Source organism: Octodon degus, unplaced genomic scaffold (genome assembly GCF_000260255.1).
Source record: "Octodon degus isolate 3935 unplaced genomic scaffold, OctDeg1.0 scaffold00014, whole genome shotgun sequence".
Classification (NCBI taxonomy): Eukaryota; Metazoa; Chordata; class Mammalia; order Rodentia; family Octodontidae; genus Octodon; species Octodon degus.
In genome coordinates this window covers 2,983,192-2,997,234 of record NW_004524590.1, presented here as the reverse complement: position 1 = coordinate 2,997,234, position 14,043 = coordinate 2,983,192, and the positions used below count along the sequence as shown (strand labels likewise).

At 53.2% G+C, this 14,043-nt stretch overlaps 1 protein-coding gene across 1 annotated transcript in view; it reads left to right on the top strand.

Annotated features, from left to right (window-relative positions):
* Positions 1–8,365, top strand: part of Gypc (glycophorin C (Gerbich blood group)) — a 37,208-nt gene extending 28,843 nt beyond the window's left edge. The window contains exons 2-3 of the mRNA XM_023709801.1: positions 5,950–6,075; positions 7,713–8,365. Of these exons, the coding sequence (XP_023565569.1) occupies positions 5,950–6,075; positions 7,713–7,909 (323 nt within the window). The 3' untranslated portion in view covers positions 7,910–8,365. The remainder of the gene's footprint in view (positions 1–5,949; positions 6,076–7,712) is intronic.
* Positions 8,366–14,043: the final 5,678 nt, after the last annotated feature.

Sequence of the window (14,043 nt, the reverse complement as noted above, 5' to 3'; positions counted from 1 at the left end):
GAGGGCTTGCTTTACTTCCAGACAGGAAGGGTGAGGAGTCTGAAACCTCACATCGACCTAAAGGGCATGTGCGTCTTCCGAGGAGTAGCACGGGGTGCCCCGTGCAGATGCCCAGAACCAATCATGAGAAGCAGGCAAGGGAACAGGGAGAAGGGACAGATTGCGCTAGGCCTCTAGCAGCATCAGTGGGCACCAGCGTGGAGTTGTGGCTGAGGCTACTGTGACTATAATTTATTTGCATTAATAAAGCGAATTATCTCTGTCTTAGTTACATCCCTGTGACTGGGACAAAACACTCGACACCTCCAAGTTAGAGGAAGAAAGGTTTATTTTAGTTCTCAGTTTGTAGAGGTTGGCTCCAAGGCAAGGAGTCCTGGTAGAGGGACATCAGAGAGGAGAATTAGTCCCGGGCAGGGCAGGCACGATAAATACCACCAACGGCAAGCCCGGCTTCCCTTCGTATTCCATTCAGGCTACAACCCTGTTGGCTGGTGTGGCTTACACTCGGGGTGGGTCTTGTGGCTTTGGTAAATCCATTCAGCCATACTCAGAACTGTGCTAATCTAATCAGTCTCCTAGCACCCTCTTGCAAGAGGGGCAGAGTAACACTGGACATGTGAACTGCGCTATGTGGCCAATAACTTTCAGTCCTGCGCTCAGTGGTTCCAAAGTGAAGTCATGGGCCACTAGCACCCGCAGCACATGTGTTAGAAATGCAGGTGCTTGGTCCTGCTTCTGAGCTGATTCCTACTCAGAATCCCAAGACGCAAGCGGAGGTGCTGCTCTGGTCTAACAAGTCCCCCAGGCCATTGGGATGCTCCAGTTGGAGCACCAGTGCTAGATCCTTAGCCCCACAGCAGCCTTGATAGGCAGGAGGAGGAAAGGAGGCTCCAGTTGTCATCCTAGCTCAAGATGAGAGGCAGGATAAGGTGCCGTCCGAGGAGACGCAGGTTCCTATGCATGTCTCATTCCTTCCTTTCTCAGGATCCCATGTTTAATGCTCAGTAGGTGATGTAGGCATTAATTCCCTCCCTTGTTATTCACCGTCCAGCACACTCACTGAGTGCTGCCACATTCTGAATTTCCCCTCAGCTCCTGCAAAAGAAATAGGAGACAAGTTTGGTGGTGGCGGTGGTGGTGGTGGTGTTTTTTCCCCTGGAGGACACCCATATGCTCAGCCTGGCCCAGGGCAGGTGTGTCATGTCCGTGCCATTCTTTACCCTACGAGGGGTGCCAGAGGTCAGTGTTTGGGGAGGTGCCTGGTCCACACTGACCAGAACGGAGGTCCGTGCTCCACCAGCTTGGACACTGGTGCTCTTAGCTCCACCCATAGAGAGTCGAGCCAAGAAGATCTTAGATGAGCAGAGCAGCCCGGGCCGAGGTGCCCGGCCCTGTGCGGAAATGCCAAAGCAAGCGTAGCAGACTTAGCGGGAAGTCGTGGACTAAGTTCTGAGAAGGAAAGAAGCCCCCTTTGGAAGATGGAAGCCCAACCACTGGGGCCTCAGGAAGAGACTGTGTCCGGAAGTGGGCATCTCTGCAGCCTGACCCTAGATGCTGCGTCACCATGAGCTGTCATCTGCTGCTTCTCTGCTGCCCTCAGTTTTGATTCCTCCCAAAGACTTCGTGGTCCCTTCTCCGTGTTGACCATCAATCCGTTTGGTAAAGGGTCAGACACAAAGAAGAAGCAGCTGGGTCTTCTTTTCCATGCGTTGAAATCACCTGGATTTCTTCAAGGGTAGATCTTTCTCTTACTCAGGAGAAGAGAACTAATAAGCCCCCTTTTGGTGGCGTCTGTGTCATCCCCAGCTGCTCCAGCACAAGCAGCCCCCGGGTGTGGTGGCCTGCACAGGAGGCAGACGTGCAAGCCTGAGCAGTCCTCTCCTCCTCCTCCCTTGATTTGTCTGCAAACCACAGGCAGGGTGTGTCTGCTGGGGTTTGGGGGTCGGGGCAATAAGCCCTTTCCTTTCGCTCTATCCCACACATATGGAAGGAGGTTCGCTGCTTTTCTGATAAACTGCAAATGCCACACAGCTTAAAGACGACAAGGTCCTGTCCCTGGAGAATTCCTGTGAAGCCAGTGATCAGTGTGACTTCATCCTGCTCCACCAAAGCCCCTTTCTTGCTGACTGTCCCAGGTATCACCACCCTCAAAGTAAGATTCCATGTTTATTCTCTGGACCTAGAAGAGAGACAAAGTATTCTACCCTTGAACTTGGCCCTGGTGGCTCAACCAAAGCAAATTGACCATGGTGTCAAATTATGGTCCTAGTAATTAAAAAAAAAAATTGCACAGGGCTAACAGTGGAGGAAGATATGCAGGAAGAACTGGGGAGCAGATACCCTGAGCTGTGAATTGCACCATCCTCTCCGGCTTTGCAGCCCTTCTCCCAGGACACGACCCTGGACAGATGTCCAGATGTGAATGCCTGAGCAAGACTGAAGGTGCACACTGCGCAGAGATGCCCTCCCTGACTCTGCTTTCCGCCAGCTGGATCCTTGGGTGATGCAGGAAGGACTTGTCCCACAGGGCCCTGAGGCCACTTCTGGCCAACCAGGCCCCAACCCCCTTCCGCAGTGCTAGAACTCAGTGTGGGTGGCGTGGTGCAGACTGCAAGCCTTCCTAACCGATGCCTGTGTCACCATTCTGCGCAGTCGCAGAAGCAGCGAGAGAGGACCATGTGTAAGAGCAGGAAAGTGGCCAGACCATTTTATCGGCTGTCACAGCTATGGAACTACTTTGCATCGTACTTTGGTGGCCCTGGGATTAGGAAGATTGTTTACAGAGCGACCAAGAGGAAAATCCAAGGCCATCATTTTGGCCTTGAGACTGGCAAGCATGTTCGGACCCAGGCAGTCCAGTGGACACAGCTGGGGCTTCTGTCCATGTGCCCAGGGTAACACTGTGACTACTCCACCTGTGATCCTTTGTCACATTGCAAGAGTTAGGGGGTTCTAATTTTGCATACCAACATGCTACAACTCTGCCACCAGCTCCCGAGATGGTGACCTTTGCCCTCCCTTCTTAAGCCTGTGGCTGGGTGGATAAAGACAAAGCGCTCAGCCAGCTGTGACTGGCTCCCAGGAGAAGTGGCTGGTGGGGGAACCAGCTACCCACTTGCTTCTGTGGGGGTGCTCTCTCTACCTTATTAGACACCCAAAACCTGAATCCTGTATCCATTCCGGAACAGTAACAAATCCTCAGGGTAAAATAAATGCATCTGACCTTTTTAACCAAAAAGAAAAGCTGGTTAACTTTAGCGGTCAGCTGTCGACCTCACTTACACGCAGGCATTGAGGAAGCTGGAATGAAAAGGGAAAGCTCCAACCGAGCCAAGGAAAACGTTCTGTGCCCTCAGTGGTGTGTGCGTCCCTTCTGCACAGGCATCCTGCTGCTGAATGCCACACTGGGATTCACCTTGGTTCTGGGGCTTTTCTAACTGGGGCGGCAGAACCTCTTGCAGGTTCTGCCGCCCCAGCAGTTTTCGGGGTTTCGCTTGCACTCTGAGCTGCTTGGGCTGTGAGTCATTCATGGTGCTCTTGGTAGCTGCTGGACCCAGAGAAAATGATAAGACTTTTCTTGACTCAGCTTCCAAACCTGTAAAATGGGTTAATAATAGCTCCTACCACAATGAATTGATGAAGGCCGGCCAGATAGCTCAGCAGATTAAGGCACCTGCAAGCAGGGGCAGGGCCGGGGATTCGATCCCCGAGCCTGCTGTGCTGGCCCCGCCCCCGGGGCACACCGAGACAGCAATTGAGACTGTGCGTGGTGGTGCACACCTGTAATCCCAGCTCTTGGGAGGCTGTAAACAGGTAGATCACTACAAGTCTGATCTAGTAGTGAGGTCCTGAACGCCCTGTAGACCCTTCCCTGAAATTAAAAAAAAAAAAGAATTTCTGTAGAGACCAAAGTAAGTTAAGGTGTTTTAAAAGCTGAGAAAGGTGCCTGCTACATGGTAAGCAATCCCTGATTGTTCTGAAGAGAAGGATAGATGGGCTTGCTGCGCTGGAGAGACTGCTTTCAGAAATGCTGGTCTTCACTCAGAAAACTCTCCAGATGAATTCTGGGCACTGGAGCTTCTGGAAGCATCCTTGACAGACGTGTCACCTTTCTTAGTGACCTGTAAAGTGTCTGGTGATCAAGAAGGGCCTGGCACTCCTCCAGCCCCTGCGCCTGCACACCCATGTGCCCTGCATCCGCATGCCTACCACGCACTTGGGTCTCCATCGCGGGCTGCACTGTCCAGGTGGGCAGCGAGGCAGCGCCCTGTGCGTCGGATGCTTCAGGTCGCCGGCTTGGCTCGCCTGCCCGGCTCCAGGCGGTGCCACCCTGGCCTTTGCCGACTCGCTGGCTAGTTCAGCCTCTCCCTGCCTCTGTGTTGGTGAGTGCCATCCCCTGGTCGTTGCACACTGGCCAGGCCCGCGCTCTCCCAAACAGGTAGATGGCGAAGGTTTATATAAATGCAACAAATGCAGTGAGCTCAGGGCTCCAGGAGGGTCAGAAATCCCTCACAGAAATGTTCCGGGGTTTAAGACCAACAGCTTCTCTAAGCTGTTTGTAGTTATCAAAACAAGGTAACACATACTGAAGAAAGGCGGAAATCTGCCTCAAATGGCCGGGCTGTCCCAGGACCTCGGAAGTCCACTCAAGGGCTTATCTAAGGAAGACATCAAGTTAACTTAGGAGAACTTTGTCACCTCTAGAAAGCTCTCCACCCAGGAATGAGATGCCTGCAGATGTAGTCTACCTATCTAACCAAGGTTGGAGCCAGGTGTCCTTAGCTCTGGCCTTGTCCTGTCCTCTGAGGCCCCTTGTGCTTCGCCCGCCATTGCTGGCCTCAGGAGGGACCAGTGCCGCACAAGTAAACCCGCAAAGCCAGCTGGCTGATTCAGGTCCTGCTCGGAGCTTCTGCATCACGGTCTCCGGCACCTCTGGCTCCTTGCTGGTCCTCGGCCTGGGGCTGTTTCCCCCTCCTTCGCTGTCACTCCTGATGCCCACAGCCAGTTTCTTCCCAGGCAGCTTTCCTGAGGAGAAAGACCTTAGGGCAGCGGTCTTCCGAGCAGAAAGACCTAATGGCAGCGGTCCTCCGAGCAGAAATGCCTATTAAGAAGCATTCATCTTGGGGGCCAGGGTGATGGCTCAGTGGAATAAGCGCTTCCCTGGCAAGCGCAAGGGTCTGAGTTCAATCCCCGGTTCCACCAAAAAAAAAAAAAAAGAAGCATTCATCTTGTTTTAACACCCACAGCTGCTGCAATAGGAACGCGGCATCTCCAGGTCAACGTATTTCTGTGATAAGTCCTCCTTCTCACTCGTCTCCCAAAGGAGAGGAGGTACTGTGTGCGGCAGCCCAAGGCTGCTCTCCTTAAGATCTTCATAGCGAGGTCACCGGGCTGCAGGAAAAAGTCATGCAAAGAGACCCAGGTACAAACACCTCAGGGAGGGAAAGTGGACCCCAAACCACAAACGATGGCAAGGTCCCGACACTTCCTCACGTGAGTTGTGTGTCCACGGGTTCATCGCATCCGAGACTCAGTGTTCGATCTGCAAATAGACTCATGACACAAGGAACACAGGACTTCTGTGAGGACCACAGGAGCGCATAGGCCGAAGGGGGCTAAAGCAGCAGCTGGCAGAAACAGACACTTCCCCGGCGGCCTGTGTGAGACCCGGTGGGCGCGCTGCAGCCACCTGCCACCTGCGGGGCATCCTCCAATGTGGGCCGCAGGCTCAGTGCTGGGACCCATCAGGGACACCGAGTCTTGAGTGGCCTGGTGATTCCAAGGGCTCTCAGGGTTCTCCAGCCTGGTAGCAGCCTAGCCGCACCCAGGCGGCAGTGCCATTCCAGGCTGCCTGGGCCATCCACAGAGCTGGGTTCAGGTGTGCAGAGGGCATGGGCTGTCAGTGCAGAGAGCCTTCCTGTGCCATCAGCTCCTGTCCTCTCTTTGCAGCATCTACGGCATCCATAGCGTCCCCCTCGGTGTTTCACTCTGACCCAAGGACACCGCATACCACCGCACCAGCTCCTGACTCATGGATGCCCTTTTCCACAGTGACGGACATCGCCATTATTGCAGGTGAGCCCCATGACAGGCCTCTCTGGCAACTGCGAGAGCCCCGGGGCCGCCTCCTCCTCCAGAGGAGGCTTTGACCTTGGGATGAAGGAACCCAGCCCCAACCCAGGCCGTGCTCGTGCTCGGCAAGGTGCCTGGTGGGGAGCGTGCTGAGGGCAGGTGACAGAGGCCTCCACACACAGGACGGGAAGATCCTCCTCCCCATTCTGACCCCCGTTTATTTCACCCATGGTGATCTGACCCTCTGACCTGCCTCCCTCCACCCTCGCCTGCCCTCTCCCCGCCCCAGCTCAGGGAACTTCCACAACTAAAAGAAAAAGGGAAGAGGCAGCAGGAAGCCATCAGAGCCCTGTTCTGTTGTTTTCAGCCCAGCATGTCTTCCCCTCATCGGGCCTCTTCTTCCTAGACATATTGTTAGCATTGTATGTTTCTTTCAGAAAGCAGAAGTTTAGGAAATTGTTCCATAAAACTCACACTTGGGAGCATAAGTTTTAGCCTCACCACTTTCCCAGTAACATTTCAAACCCCTAAATAAACTCAATTCCCAGACAGGCTTAGTCTGCAGCCTCAAAACAAATGGCCGAAGTCTGCCCCACCCTGAGCCTGCTGCCCTTCAGCCCTTCCTGAAAGTGCCCAGCCTTGACACCTCATCGCTCCCTCCCAAGGCCGTGGTGATCTGACCCTCTGACCGGCCTCCCGCCTCCCTGCCTCCCTCGCCTGCCCTCTCCCCAGCAGCCCCAGGCTACTGACTCCTCCTCTGTAAGGCCAAGCACACTCCTTCAGGCTCAGGAATCTTTACTCCCGGGCCAGCGAGACAGCTCAGCAGACTAAAGCGCCTGCGTAGGCAAGCCCAGGGACCACGTGCTGCGCCACCCCAACCCCGGGGCGTGCTGAGCCAGAGTCCGGGCATGGTGGCACACACCTGTAATCTGAGCACTGGGGAGGCTGAAAGCAGGAGGATCACCACAAGTCCAAGATGCATAGTGAGACCCTGTACCAAACAAATACATTAAAAAATAAATAAATAGATAAGACTCTTCACTCCTCACGAGCGAATGGCACTGGCTGGGTGAGGTGGCACTCGCAAAATCACACTCCCCACCTCCTGGACTGAGCACCGTCAGAAGTGCTTATTTTATCCTTTGTAGAGAGCCCAGAAAACAACCAATTCTTCTCCGTTTTCTGGGACTTTCCTGGTTTTAACACAGAAAGCTGCAGGTCCCAGCAAACCCCATTTGGGATCGTCTGAAGAAATGGAATTCACCGTCCCGAAAGTTGCTCAGTTCCAGCCACCCCGCGTGTGGCCCCGTACCAGCTGCGCGTTCCGCAGGGGTCCCCTGACAGATCTGCCCTCCTCAGTAGACGTGAGTGCCTCCCAGCAGGGACAGTCCCTGGCTGCTGTTCTGTGCAGTAGCATGCGGAGGAACCAGGTAGGGAAAGAAGGGACAGGGAAGAGAAAGGAGAGGAGAGAGCTTTGAGTGCCCGGTGGGGGAGGCACGAGGTGGGAAGCTGCCAGCCAGCCCGGGCCTGGTGCTGCCGCGGCGGCATGTGCATCCTGCCGACACAGCCCCATCGGCTCTGGAATCTTCCCAGCCCCGGGGCGCCTGCTCCGGACTGACTCCGATGTCTTCCTTCGGCAGCTGTGATCACCGCGGTGGCCCTCGTCCTGCTCTGCCTTCTCCTTGTCATGCTCCGGTACCTGTTCCGGCACAAAGGCACGTACCATACCAACGAGGCCAAGGGCACAGAGTTTGCTGAGAGTGCTGACGTGGCCCTGCAGAGTGACCCTGCCCTCCAGGACGCCGGTGACCACAGCAAAAAGGAGTACTTCATCTGAGGGCCGCCAGACCCTCCTCCCCAAAGCCCTCCTCTAAGTGCAGGACTGAAAACTCGCCTCCCAACCTCACTGGCACCACCAGGCAGACCCCACGGGCACAGGCTCTTCCTGAGATTGGCACCTGAGGACAGGGTGCCCTCCTTGGGAGGGCAGCAGGAGGCCAAGTGTGAGACGACTCTCCAGGGATGCAGTCCACCCGGGAGGCCAGCCTCTGTTCCGTCAAGAGGAGGGAAAGTCCAGACGTGCAGGTCTCCTGAGCATGGCGGGATGTCGGCCCAGGGGTTTGACTGGGGCAGGGGTGCAAGCAGGCAGGGCACCGACACTGACTGTGGGCAGCAGCATCGAAGGTCAGCCCTTGACATTTGGGGAGAACAGCAGGTGCCTGCGCTAAAAGGCACCTTTGTTTGCCATTGATCCCACTCAAAAATGATTGGAAATAAATTTGAAATGCAACCAGGCATTTAGAGTCCAACCATACCATACTCCCATAGTTATCTGGGAAACAGTGCTGGCTCTTTCCCCACTGTGATTTTGTTTTCTGATGGGATCTGTGTGCATGGGGCTGGGTCTGTCTAGATCTGACAAGGAGGCAGGGACACATGACCAGCACCTTTACCCATGCAGGTGCCGGCTGCTTGACGCAAATGTAAGGCTAACATGTTCCCCTGGAAATAGATTGTCCCTGAGATCAAGGCACCAGCTAAAGTGTTGGTTTTCTGATGCATAGTATCAGAAAAAATGGACCTGTTAAACAATGATGCGTCAACGCTATCCGTCCACAGTGACAGTGGCCCCCAAGGCTGACAACATGGCCTGCAAAGCCCCAGTCCCTGGGCCTGGGCTCTGGCTCCCCTTTCCTGGTCTTGGGGCCTTGGGCAATTTTCTTGGCCTTTCTGACTTCAGGGTTTTCATCTTTAAGGGGAAATGCTGCCAGGCCACGTCTCAGTGTGCGTGCCGCAAAGCATGGAGGGCCTCAGGGCTCAGCGCTCTGTGTGCAGGGTCACGAGCTCACTGCCCAGTGCGCATGTATGGGTTGGTGAACTTGCTTCATTGCATCACTCCTAAGTAACTCAGAGCAACTGCTATTTCTGATGAATAATGGGGCTGGCGAGATAGCTCAGCAGTCTAAAGCACCTGCTTAGGCAAGTGCAGGGACCGGGATTCAATCCCCGGCACCACGGGCCACACCAGCCCCTCCCCCAGGGCAGGCTAAGCTGGCCAGAGTCCTGCCCTAGTGGCGTATGCCTGTAATCCCAACACTTGGGAGGCTGAAAGCAGGAGGATCACTGTGAGTCTGAGCTGCGTAGTGAGACCCTGTAACAACCAAATACAGTAAAAGAAAAATAAAATGAAAATGAATAGCAAAGAGAAAAGATGAACTCACTAGCCATCCCCTTCCAGGTGACTCTGGGAGATTCCCACCAGCTCAAGAGTCAGACTTCAGCAGCTCTGGGATTAAGGCTGTGCCCAGGGTGCCGGGTTTGTTCAGAGACCTCCCATCATTGAGGCTGCTCCATCTCCCCCCACGAGTGTGCAGAAGCCAGTGAAGTTAACTGGTATCCAAACGCAGCTGGGAATAAGCACTCACTAAAGGAGCTAGAAGTCCCAGCGACATCGCAGGGGAGAAGCAGAGAGCTCATAGGAGCCGATAATGGCAGGTCAGATGCCAGGCTCTTCCCCAGCTGAGACCAGAACCTTCCTCACTTACGCAGTGAAGGACTGGGCTGCACTAGGCGCCCCTGCTCTGATGTGTTCCGAGACCTCTTGTGGGTGCCTGAAACCAAAGATTCAACTAAACTCTATATCCCAGGCTTTTTGTTTTGTTTTATATACCTGCCTATGATAAAGTTCATTTTATGTATTAGACAATAAAAGAGTAACAATAACAACTAATAGTAAAATAGTACAATGGTAAGCTGTAATAAAACCTACTTTAAAATTACAAATTGTTTAATTCTGAAATTTTCCACTTATTAGTCTCAGACTGCAGTTGACCGTGGGTAACTGAAACCAGAAAGCAAAATTATAGAGAGCAGGCGTAGGGCTGCGGTTGTCTGCATCTCGATCTACAGAGCGCCGGCCTGGTAATACAGTCACAGAACAGCCTGAAGGCAAGGGACGGTATGTGCACAGCAAGCTTAGAGAGTGACGTAACGAGGCTTCGAGGCACGTTTACTGCTACAGTGCAGGCCGGCTCTTGAGGGAGCGAGCAGAACAACGCGGCATCTTCCGAGCCTGCTTGGCCACAGACCCGAGTTGCCCCACGAAGTTCTTGTGACAGACTGGAAGGCCAGGCACTCCTTGGGGCACATGTGGGAAAAGGGAAGTGACTTCGAACGTCTCTTCCTGCTCTGAGGTCACTTCTGGCTGTTGTGAGGAGTCAGCATGGGCCCTGATTGAGTCAGAGCATCTCACCTTGAGCTGTGTTTGGAAAAGAATCCAAAGAGAGAGTGGCACCGCAGCCCCGGCCACCCTGAGGGCTGACGTCCATGTGCGGGAGGGCGCTGGCCTCATCCCCTCCTCCCCTGCGCAGCCCACAAGCCACTCCCTCCTCCCTGCCTTGCCTTCCTGCTTCCTCTCACACTTATACCCCTTGCCTGCCCAGTGTCCTGGTAAGCTATGGAAACAGCCTGATCCCCAGCCTGTGGGGACCTCGGCCCAGCCAGGGGCAGGATCAGCAGAAGTTGTGGTGACACAAGCTGCCAGAATGGGGGTCCCCCAAAGTGGCCCACTCCAAATGCCAGGAGAGGTCACTGGTCAGCACAGCATAGTGTATGTATACACACACACACACACACACACACACACACACACACACGCAAATGAATAATGTCTCCTCAGCTCTGCGAGAAGTATTCTTTATCTTAGATCCCTTCTCCAGCATTGCACGTGGAGTATTTCTGCAACAAAAGCAGTCAGGGTAAATATGCGCAGACATACACTGATGCTTCCAAGAACTGTTAAGGATGAAGAGGGAAATGGGACATGAGCAAGCAAAGAAAAAAGACAGAAGAGTCTGTGAGGAGAGCCGGGCACCCAGCACACAGGAGGAGAGCCCGGCTTCTTTGCACATGAGCCTCCTGTAACTCTCATGCCAGTCAGGCAGGTTGGCATCCTCCTCTGTGCCCTAGATCTGTGGAAGCCAAGGTTCATGAAGGTTGGGGGTGCTGGAGGTCACACTGCCTCAAGCAGCAGGGGGAGCGTGAGACCCAGACCTGCCACCCCTTGTTCCTTAAACAGGTTGAAGCTGACCCACAGGAACTCCCCAGGGAGCAGGAGGGCACTATGGGGACTCCCAAATGCTGGAGTGGCTCATGGGTCCTGGGGTGAGCACCCCGTCCAGGTGTGGGCCATGCAGAAGCCCTGGCCTGAGGTGGGCTGGGCTTCTCCCCCACCAGCCCCTTCCCTGCTAACAGCTGGCCTGGGATGAGAGCCCACTCTGCGTGGTGGGAGGGGATGGTCAAGTGGAGGTGGGCTGCCTGGCCTCGGCAGGGAATAGGAATGATGGTGAATGCTGAGGGCTGGTTACTCCTCACCCACACCACAAGGCCTGGGAGGCCAGCCCAGGCTGCTCTTATCAAAAAGCAAATGCTTCTCAAGATGACTTCTTGACAAAGCACCTATACCAGCCCTTCTAGGATAGCCCGTCTTTCTAGAAAGTGGTCATCCTCAAAGTAAAAGCACAGGAGCTCTTAGCTTCTCTTCTGTAGTGCTCCTGTAAGCGCACCCTAAGCTGAAAAATGCCATGAACTCTAACTTTCCAGATATAACCCAGCCTAGGATTATGACTTCAGTAGATGCCCCCCTAAAGCCGAGTCCTCACGGGGGACTTTGGGGACCTTGATCGTGGGTGTGTGGCGCTGTAGGAATCCACTGATTGGTGTAGCATAATTCTGGGGGGAAGAAAAAGGGAAGCCGGAAGGCAGTGACGTCACTTCCTGCCGGCAGCGCCATGAACTGTCCCCTTCTTCTGGGCCTCTCCACCGGGCTGCCCTTGCCGCAGCGCCCACCGGCCATGGACTAAAGCCTCCGCCAACTGTGAGGCAAAGCAAACCTCTCCACCTTTAACTTGTATCAAGCACTTCATCTTGGCAGCAAAGAAAAAGGCCTCCAACCATTCGGTCCTGCCTTGGAGGTTCTCGTGATACTTACATGTCGCCTTGTACAGTTGAGACAAATCATCAAACACAAAACCTAATTTATAAAAAATACGGAGTGTCTCCTGTCATTTACTGAGTATTGTAGTGAAAGTAAAAATCTGAATAGTTGTATAGACTCCGTTCTCCAACTTTGTAGAATCTAATACTCCTGAGTCAAATTATCATGTCAGAGACTTGTGTAGTAATAATGATTATGTGTGTTTGTGGTGTGTGTGTGTGTGTGTGTGTGTGCACAAACATTTATCAAGTGTCCATGTAATCATGGGAATTACATAGCCGAAGATAATCGTTTCTGCCTTAAGGGGGTCTATGCTTGGTGGAGAAGATAAAAATGCAAATTTATACAGTTGTGAAGTATTGAAGATGCTGGAAGTAAAGTGATACAGATAAATCTGAAACTGGAAAGAGAGACAGCAACGCTAGCTGGAGAGTAAGACAGGTAGGAAAGGCTTCCAAAAGGAGGGCGGCTTGGGTCATCTGGAAAACACATGAGGGCTGGACCCCAGAGAATATTAGGACCCATGCTGAGAAATCTGGATTACGCAGATGGGCAGTTGGGTCCCCTGATGGATCAGGTCAGTCGCTGTTGTGAGGGTAAAGGCAACGGTGAAAGTAAGCAGGACACAAGATGAAAGTGTGCCGTGGAATTGTACCAGGGGTTTCCCAAGGCTGACCAAGAGCTGAACTGTGACCCCAGAGCTAGAGGCCATCTCCTCCGCCACGGTGCTTACCTGCTGCCCCGCGGTTTAGTCTGGATTTCACGTGACTCAGCCCACCGTGCTGCTGAGCAATGGCCCTCATCTGCTGACCAGAAGGAAGGACAGCAGGTCAGGGCTTTGAGCCAAGCATTATATAAATACTAGGGAAGAACTGTTTTATCATATTTAGTGGAAGGAACTTATGATTTTATCTTGTTTATGCTGCTGAATTTTTTTTTCCTAACCATTTTTATTATCGTAGCAACACAATGACTTGGGGCCAGCAGGATTTTAGCCGGCCCAGTACCATGAAGAGAACTACAGGGATTTCCGTGCTTGCATGTGACATATCAACCTAGTATTCTGGAAAGAAAGTGAGTCTGGAGTCAGAGTCAGACAAGAATCTCCCCCTGGGAACTCACTAGCTTTGGGACCTGGGTCACAGTGCTTGGCTTTACCATACTCTAGTCTTCTTATCACCAACAAAAGATCAAAATATTGGAAATTTAGGACATTAGAATATTTACTTAAATAAGGATATAAGTTTGCCTATAACTCTGAAGGGACTTAGATTATGCCCTGCTGTTGAGTGAGCGACTTGGCCTGAAAGGTGCTACAGTGACTGGCAGAAGAGGTGAGGCGAAAGTCCATGACTCTGAACACACGTGCATCCAGTCCCCCTGCTTCCATGTCCTGCAGGAGGGCACGAATGGTCCCAGAGAAGCTCATCCTGATGGTGGGTTAAGTTCCAGGTGAGAACCATGAGCTACCAGGATTCCTTATAATGGGCACTCAGCGCGCTGCTCTTTGCTCCGGAAGGATGCACTGCCTCTGCCTTCATAGATTGTCTTATATGCAAATACTTCATATGAAAGATTGTGGAGGACCACCCGGGTGACTCTCCTTGAGTGAAGAGCAGCTGTCTCTGTCTTGGCTGTGCCTGACCCTATGTCCATGTATTAATAGGTGCAGAGCAGGCTGGGACTTCTCCTTATCCCTTCAATTGGCTGCAAGCAGTGCATATTGGTCTAGCCGAGGTGTTGGTGGTAGTCTTTGAAAATGGTACATGTGGGGGGCCTGGCCCTAGCTCAGGCCTTTAAGTGGCTGCTTCCACAAAGCTCTCAGCCTCAGGTTGCTGGAGTTCGAACCTCACAACTCTCCCGCTGGCCAAAAGTGCCCTGAAGCCATTCGAGGAACAAAAAGAAAAAGAAAAGAAAATGGTACATGTGTTTCCCTGGTAACCCCCCCTGCTGCTCTTTAATATGAGCTGGGCTGA